Genomic DNA, 8,207 nt, shown 5'->3' on the forward strand with positions numbered 1-8,207 from the left:
AAATGAAAACAAAGTGGTCCATAGAAAAATTGAAAGACAAAAAATTTGGGACCTGTAATATATAACGATAAAATCTTTACAGAAAACAAGATAGGGACATGTAGCAGCGATGTCTCCAATACCAACCAGTCATTGATACTTCCTCCCTCTTGTTACATTACATCCCTTCTTGTTAAGCCGTTTCAGCTTAGAATTCTCAGCCACAATTTCCACCTCAAATTTTTTATCTTTCATGCAATTATTCTCCAATCATAGTCTCAGTTTCATTCAGTTTTGGTAAAAGATGGATGATGCTAAAGTTGGTATGAGAAGAGTTAGATCAGTGAAAGATGTTATTAATCTATATGATGATAGGAATCATAGGAATGCTGAGACTGATAGTTCTTCATTGAAGAAAACTCAGATGGATTCCTCAGTGGTAAGTTCAAGCTTAAGAGACTAGTATTTAATTTGTAGTCTATTTGAAATTTGGATTAGCTTATTTGAGCTTATTTATTAGCATAGACACTTGCGAGATTGGTTCTGAGAGCTTATGAAAACAACTTATAACATGTGCATAAGTTGTTTTCAGCTTAAGGGTTTGAACACGCGTTGCATCTGATGTCCCTACGCAGCAATCAACTGAGCTGGCATAACGGGAGAACAAGTCATGTAACTTTGTATATGCATTATTGTGATATTCTTCTATTAACTTGTTGGTTTTTTTTCTGTTTCCTCAGAGCCCTACTTCAAGAACAAGAGAACTTCACAAAGCTAGAATTGATATTGGAAAGTACAAAGAGAGTAGATGGACAGCAGAAACTACAAAATCTCAAGCAGAATCCGAGCTTTCGAATGCTAAAAAGACAATGAAAAATCTTTCTTCCATGATCGAGGAATCGAGTTACAAGGCTAAAGCGAGAATGAGGGATATAGAAACATTAAAGAAGGGAAAGAGTCAAGAACATGGTGCTATGGTTGTGAGCAGGAATGAGAATTATGAGTATGGAGAAGTGATGAAAGAATTGGAATATATCAAGAAGGAATTGTTCAAGCTAAAGCTTGATGTAGCTTCTGTTTTGGAAGAGAAGTTGCGAGCCGAGAAAGAAATCGAGGCATCAAGCTCGAAGATGATTGCTTGTTCGAGTAAAGCAGAAGAACTTAGAAAGGAGATTGAGGAAGCCAATGAAGAACAAGTACTTGCTGAATTGGCTAGGATTGAGGCTTTGAAAGAATTCGAAGAAGTTAGAGCTCGGAAAGAAAGCGAAGAAAAAGAGTTTTTAAGCAAATTGGAAACGACGAGAAAGAAGATAAAGGAGGCCGAGGAAGAACGAGACGAATCAAAAGAACTCGAAATGAAACTAGCTATGACAGTTTCAGATGTTGAGCTCTTGCAGACTCAGTTGGTTTTGGTAACAGAAATGGAGAAAAGAGTTCAAGGAGATGAAAGTGTGAAACTATTAGAAGGAGGTTTAAGAAAAAGCGGCGAATCAGGCGAATCAGAAGAAGATTCGGCCGAGTTACAAGCCATAAAAGAAGAACTTGAGGCGTCTACGAAAGAATTGGATTTGATTAGAGCTGAGGGTTTTCAGTTTATGGCTTCTATGGATGTTATAAGAAATGAACTGAAGCATATAACTAAGGAAACGGCTCGCTTGAAGAAGAACGATTCGTCGGCTCAAAATCTCACTTCAAAGCTCCTAAGAATGAAATCTAAGCTAGAAGCTGCATCTGCTGCAGAGGAAAAGGCAAAATCGTTAGTAGTAAGCCTATCTCATTCGCTCGAGAATCTGAAGACAGAAACCGATGAAGCTAAAAACGAAAAAGCGCTTATAAGTCAAGAGATTATAACAACTAAGGATGAGATTCAGAAAACTGATTATGAGATCGACGCGAATGAGGAAAAACTGCAAGGCGTAATGAATGAGCTAGAAGAAGCAAAAGCGACCGAAGCATTGGCATTGGAGAAGCTTAAAACACTCTCCGAGACTGCAATGCGAGAAAGAGCTATAACAGCAAAACATAGTTCATTGATCACTATCTCGAAATTTGAATACGAGTATCTAACTAATCATGCAGCTGCAGCAGAAGAAATTGCTGATAAAAAAGTTGCTGCAGCCGAGGCATGGATCGAAGCGCTCAAGGCGAGCGAGAAGGAAATAGTGATGGAAACAAAAATTGCTCAAAGAGAGTTCAAGGAAACAATGTTGAAGGAAGAGAGGGAGTTTTACGTCAAAGAGAAGAAAATGGTTGCAAGAAGAGTTGGGAGTGAGGAGTTTGATAGTCCGAGAAAACGCGATAAGAGTTCGGGGAAGAATTTGCAGAGAGCTTTTTCGAGAAAGAGTTTTAAATCGAATGGAAGTTTGACTCCGGCTAAGAGAGCGAAGTTTCAGATGTCGTCGGGTTCGCCTGCGCCTCGACATTTAAGTCCTTTCACACTCAAGAAGAGAAAGAAAGTTATTCCAAATTTGACAAAGTTATTCAGTGGCAAGAGAAACAGTAGGAGTATAGAGTAAATTCAACATCATAAGAGTTTCATGTCTTGTTTTAAGTTAAATGTTAGGTTACTGCACTTTGTATACTTGATGAATTTATTAAAAATTTGATGTATGAGAAGGCTAAAGAATTTTACATTTTTACTAGAAATACACCTTGTTTTGTTTTGATGCATGTGTGGTGTGCCATTTAGAATGCAAGGCTATGTTACATGTTTGAAAGCAAAAAAAAGTTGTTTGATTTGTTTTACAATTGAGAAATTTCCTAGAAGTGGAGATAATGAACCTCTTTCATGAATGCAATGACAAACATATATCCTTCCATTTTACAGGCATAAGAAAACTAGATTACGACCGATGGCACAAAGTTGTTAAATGTACATAAATTTTTTAGAGTAGATATTATTATGATTATTTGTAGGTTATGTTTAAATTAATGGACTAGAATGAAACCAAGCTGATCGAAACATGATAAAATAAAGTACATGACAATGGTTATGAGATTTCATTTTTCATCAACATATCTGAACTGAGAGAATGAAAGTTAAAAGATTGGATAGGACATAATGAAATGAATTTCATCCTGTTCTATTATACTTTATTATTATTTTTTACAAATCTAACCAATAAAATCTAATTATATATCTATTCATTTCATTCAATTCCATCGACTAAAGATTAAAAGAGTTACATGTGAATAAATCATATAAATTTAGTAATAAAATCTAATTATATATCTCTTAATTCATCGACTAAAGATTAAAAGAGTTGGATTTACACGTGAATAAATCATATAAACTTAATAATAATTAGTTTAATGGTGATTGACAATAGATTTAATAGAGAGGATCACGATTCGATTTTTACATAATTTTAAAAAAAAAGTTAAAATCACTCGATTTCAGAACCGGATTAGTCACTCTAATAGACCCCGATACTAATGGTGGAAAAAAAATTACGTTGAGAATTGGGTGGAGAAAAAAAAATAGAACAATTGCAATACTTGAGGGCAAAAGTGCAATTAAGCGGAATGCCACAAGACTCGACTATACAGTATTACTATCCCCTTTTCTACCCCAATAATTAACCTAATTATTTTTTGGAAGCAAACCAAAATTTTTAAGTAAACAACAGAAAAAAAAAAAGATTTTGAGAAGCTGCGAGATATGATCGACAAAGAAACCCTAATCAATAACCACAATCTGATGAATTAAGTACCCAAATTTTTAGGAAGATGCAGTATATAACTATAAGAAGCTTCATTTCCTTACTAGTTTCGTTTTTTGTTTTGGTATGTTTTGATTGAATCACACGAAACACAATCAATCAACCATGATAATGTGACCTAATCAGGTGGGTCCATTTCCATTTCCAGTTATAATCGTGTCTTCCTCTCTCTTTCTTTCCATATCTTTTATTGTGTGTTCATAAATTAATTGAATTTCAGATTCGTTTTTACTGCTTATTCTTTTTCAGATTTCTTCACACTATGGCTTGGTGGGATTTAAGACCCTTGTTTCGTTTTCAATCTATAACCACCCGTTTTCAGGTAGTCCTTCCTTTCTTCTCTACCCACACTCACACTTCATAGAAAATAGAATATTAGTAATATTAATTGTATTTGAAAACAGTTACGAGAGAATTAACATTTATATAGACATGCTAATCCTACACCTAATCATAACAAACACTGAGTTAGTTATCATGATGTGGCACACAAAGCTACCAGCATAACTAACGCTGAGTTAGTTATGATGATGTGGCAGCGGCACAGAAAGTTACTGGTAGCTTCGTGTAAGGAAACAACCAGCATAGCTAACACTGAGTTAGTTATTGCTGGCAATGCGATAAGCTTAAGGTACATAGCTCACCGTGTTTGATTACTCTTCGAAAGATTTAGTTATCAAACTATGTAGCTGAGTCCATCTTAGTGGATAAAAATTTGATTGTGGTTGTTGTTTTTATGTTTACGGTATAGCTTGTAGACATTTTGTTGGGAATGGGAGTGTATAATAATTCATAGGTTTTGATGTGTATATCTTTAGTTTACTGTTTGTGTTCTAGTCTAGTTACTGTTATGGCCATTAGCCATATTCATGATTGATGTTTGTGTTATTGTTTGTTTGCCTTGTTGGAAATTCTGCACCATATTTTTGAGATTTCATATGCTTGATTTGATTAATGAATTATTGCTTGGGCTTATAGGTCTTATATTATAACACTTTTGATTTTAACGTATATATCAGTTTGTGAGAATTGTGATTCATGTGAACCGATACTCTATGCTTCTATTGATAGTTGATTTTTTTTCCCTTTTGGGTAGTGCCAGTGTGGCTTCTCTGTTATTTCAATAATATTTAAGATGGTTATGTTTTACTACATTGTTCAACTTTAATATGTATCCCTTGTGTTCATTGAAAATGTGATAATATAGAACTTTAGAACTTGTAAGTTGAAAGAAAAGCAAACCAAATCAGGGTATTTTCATGAAATTTGTCCCTGAAAGTGCTTTTTTTGAGGTTACCTAGGATTTATCGAGAAGGATGCTGGGGTTCTCTGCTACGACTAGTGCTCACTTTTCATCCATTAATTCTCCACTGATAGACAAAAAGAATGAAGAGGTACAATTTAATTAAAATTTTCTTAATTAACCAAAGGACATTGGTTAAGCTTGGCCATTACCATACCGGCTAAGAGAAGAGGTATATGAGTATAACTTGTTACTAGTATTTTCTTAACCAGGTAGTTGTGGAAGAAGGATTGACATATAGTCTAATATTGATTTACTAATAAGAATATGTGTTCTCTATAACTAACATTCGCTAGTCTCTTTCCTATACTGCTTTATGTCAATCATCAGCAATTTCAATTCGGAGCCAAACAAACATAGATTTTGTTTGGTAAAATTAGCGGTTGACTAATAAACTAACTTATGTCTTATGTCTTATATCTTATGTCTTATGGCTTCTGATGATTGATAACCGATAGCTTATAGCTGATGGTTGTTGATGGTTGTTGATGGTTGTTGATTAAGCTAATTGAAGTGTTTGGTTAAATTAACGGTTCAACTAATTTATAAATGTAAAATGACATTAAAAAACATTAAACGCATAATTATTTTATTTTAAATTAAAATAAATTATAAAGGATAAAAGTGGATTTTTGTTTAAATTATATGGGTAAAAGTAGAAGAAAAATAATAAGCTAAACCGCTATTTGAAATAGCGTCTGAAAAATAAGCTATAAGCTATAAGCTCGTGATGAAAAAACCGTTACCAAACAGGTCTAAATCATCATATGAGCTTATAAGCTATAAGCTCAAAAATGTCTCTTACCAAACAGAGTCATGTAGAAATGATGGACATAAACTGGTGCCTACTGATCTCATATGTGTGTTTTGTTATCAATGGAATCGGTTACAAAATGTTGGTTATTATTAGCAGAATAATTATATGATAATGTTTAGTATTAAGAACGATTTCCTCATTATTACAAATATTGGTTATTATTAGCTGTAATTATGTAATTATTTTAGCATCTCGGAAATAGATTGTATACACTATTTAAACAAAAGAATAATACAATTTTACAATACATTTTTATGTTTCACATTTGTGACATCTAGGAATTTGGGCAGCGGGAAGTCCAGCTTGATTCACACACTATGAGTTCTCACGGATATGCAGTTGCTAGAATACACATGCATGATTGGATCATGCTATTGCTCCTTGTATTAATTGAAATCCCCTTATACATGATCCATCCTTTCTATCGCTTCGTTGGGAAGGAAATGATGACTGATCTTAAATATCCCCTGAAGAGTAATACAGTTCCTGTTTGGGCTGTTCCAGTAAGTTTTCCTATTAAGATACGACACATGTAAATACATTTTTCTTCCTCAATAATTACTTTAACATTGTCATTTACTATCATGGTTAGATGCTTGCAATGGTATTGCCTATTGTGATCTTTACCGTTCTTTATCTCCGAAGAAGAGATATCTATGATCTTCATCATGCCATACTGGGTATTAACTTTTAAATAATTCTTATTTGTTTGATTTCTAAGAAGAAAATTATATTTGATATACTAAAACAGTTAAAGTTGATGACAAAAAATTATTTGCTGGTATAGGTCTACTGTTCTCCATTTTAGTAACAGCGGTGATAACTGATGCAATAAAAGATGCAGTAGGGCGACCTCGGCCAGACTTCTTTTGGCGATGTTTTCCAGATGGAAAGGATGTATGTCTTCCTCGAATTTTAGGTTTTCAGTTAATGTTTGTCTGAGAGTATTTCTCGTCCAAGGCATATTTAATTGATAATGACTTCTTATTAGGTTTATGATAAATGGGGAGATGTCATTTGTCACGGTGACAAGAGTGTCATTAAGGAAGGACACAAGAGTTTCCCTAGCGGACATACTTCATGTATGTAGCATTTATTACTTATGACTGGTTTTGCCGTGATCACGACTTGGCGTGATTTAGTTTCATGAGAAAATTCAAATTTCGTTCTGATGTTTGGTTAAGTAATTTCAATTTTTTTATGCAGGGTCATTTGCCGGACTGGGTTTTTTATCGTTGTACTTGTCTGGAAAATTAAAAGCATTTGATCGCAAAGGTCATGTTGCAAAACTTTGTATTATTTTTCTGCCACTACTTGCTGCATCACTTGTCGCCGTTTCTCGAGTTGATGACTACTGGCATCATTGGCAGGACGTGTTTGCTGGAGGTCTAATAGGTTAGTTCATTTTTTGCATTTCACTTAATTGCAGATTAACTTAGCTTACAGATAAACCAAAAAAAGAAATACTACTTAGCAGTGTTTGTTGATGCTTGACTTTGTGTGACTTCTTCTTTCAGGGCTTGTGGTAGCTACTTTTTGCTATTTACAGTTTTTTCCTCCTCCTTATCATCCTGAAGGTATGCCTCAAATTCAAGTGCATACCTAGATTTTAAAGACATCGATTCAAAGAATTTTACATGTTTGTGTCTATTACGATCACGAATAACGACCTATGCTGACAATTTAGTTATGTTGTTATTATCTTGTAGGTTGGGGTCCTTATGCTTATTTTAAGATGTTGGAAGAATCACGAGTTACGGCACAAGGTCCTAATGCTCAAAATGGTGCTCAATCTGAGAACCAAGAAGGACAAAGTCAACATGGGTGTATAGGGCTATCTTTAGCAGAGAATCAAACTTCAACATTAGAGGATGAACTTGAATCAGGGAGGAGATAAAATTTGCACACATCACGATTTTGCTCTTTGTAAATTATATCCTAGGTTTTATTGAATATGATTTCAACTCGGTTGTAGCTACTAACTTTGAAGACTACTTTTTGTTTACAAGAGTCAGATTTAGAACAGTCTGTTATTTTGTGAATAATATGGACATAAAGGGTCCTCCATTGATAGCCAATTTAGTATATGTTTGGTAAATCATCAAGTTAGGGAAAATTGCTTTAAAAAATCATGTTCGTGCAAAAGCTTCAATGTATGCTTCTATTTTTTCACATAAAAAATGCCTCAGGTATGTAAAAATGTCATTCCAAACGCCATACCAAATATATGTCATTTCAAACGCCATACCAAACATACGTTTAGAGAGGCTGTTTGTTTTCAAGGTAGATTAGATGTTAGAACCCAGCCTGTCGAAGTAAAGGTTATAATGTGTAGTTCTTGTCTAGTCGCTCTATAACTGCAAAGTGATTTGAATTGTGCAAAAAT

The 8,207-nt window shown here is 34.2% G+C and overlaps 2 protein-coding genes across 5 annotated transcripts; both read left to right on the top strand.

Moving 5' to 3' along the window:
• Positions 1-51: 51 nt before the first annotated feature.
• On the top strand, positions 52-2,589 carry LOC131609799 (protein PLASTID MOVEMENT IMPAIRED 2-like). Its single transcript, XM_058881592.1, has 2 exons — positions 52-418; positions 720-2,589. Exons 1-2 carry the CDS (start codon positions 284-286, stop codon positions 2,493-2,495), a joined length of 1,911 nt encoding a protein of 636 aa, XP_058737575.1. The 5' UTR covers positions 52-283; the 3' UTR covers positions 2,496-2,589.
• A 976-nt stretch (positions 2,590-3,565) lies between these two features.
• LOC131609800 (lipid phosphate phosphatase 2-like) lies at positions 3,566-7,908 on the top strand. 4 transcript variants are annotated; one of them, XM_058881594.1, is made up of 10 exons: positions 3,566-3,827; positions 3,951-4,023; positions 5,003-5,095; positions 6,100-6,324; positions 6,414-6,501; positions 6,609-6,718; positions 6,813-6,903; positions 7,028-7,216; positions 7,339-7,398; positions 7,531-7,908. In XM_058881594.1, the coding sequence occupies exons 2-10, from the start codon at positions 3,964-3,966 to the stop codon at positions 7,716-7,718; spliced, it is 1,104 nt and encodes a 367-aa protein (XP_058737577.1). In that variant the 5' UTR covers positions 3,566-3,827; positions 3,951-3,963; the 3' UTR covers positions 7,719-7,908. The 4 variants fall into 4 exon arrangements, with proteins under 4 accessions (XP_058737577.1, XP_058737579.1, XP_058737580.1 ...); XM_058881596.1 differs by lacking the exon at positions 5,003-5,095; XM_058881595.1 differs by lacking the exon at positions 3,566-3,827 and having other exon boundaries at positions 3,870-4,023.
• Positions 7,909-8,207: the final 299 nt, after the last annotated feature.

The sequence above is a fragment of the Vicia villosa genome, linkage group LG6 (genome assembly GCF_029867415.1).
Source record: "Vicia villosa cultivar HV-30 ecotype Madison, WI linkage group LG6, Vvil1.0, whole genome shotgun sequence".
NCBI classification, from domain to species: domain Eukaryota; kingdom Viridiplantae; phylum Streptophyta; class Magnoliopsida; order Fabales; family Fabaceae; genus Vicia; species Vicia villosa.

Excerpts from the sequence above, each read along its gene's own strand:
- LOC131609799 (XM_058881592.1), top strand. The coding sequence starts at position 284 with ATGGATGATGCTAAAGTTGGTATGAGAAGAGTTAGATCAGTGAAAGAT. Across the intron at positions 419-719 it reads CTCAGATGGATTCCTCAGTG|AGCCCTACTTCAAGAACAAG; the intron begins GTAAGTTCAAGC and ends CTGTTTCCTCAG.
- LOC131609800 (XM_058881594.1), top strand. The coding sequence starts at position 3,964 with ATGGCTTGGTGGGATTTAAGACCCTTGTTTCGTTTTCAATCTATAACC. Across the intron at positions 6,502-6,608 it reads TCTTCATCATGCCATACTGG|GTCTACTGTTCTCCATTTTA; the intron begins GTATTAACTTTT and ends TTGCTGGTATAG. Across the intron at positions 6,719-6,812 it reads GTTTTCCAGATGGAAAGGAT|GTTTATGATAAATGGGGAGA; the intron begins GTATGTCTTCCT and ends ACTTCTTATTAG.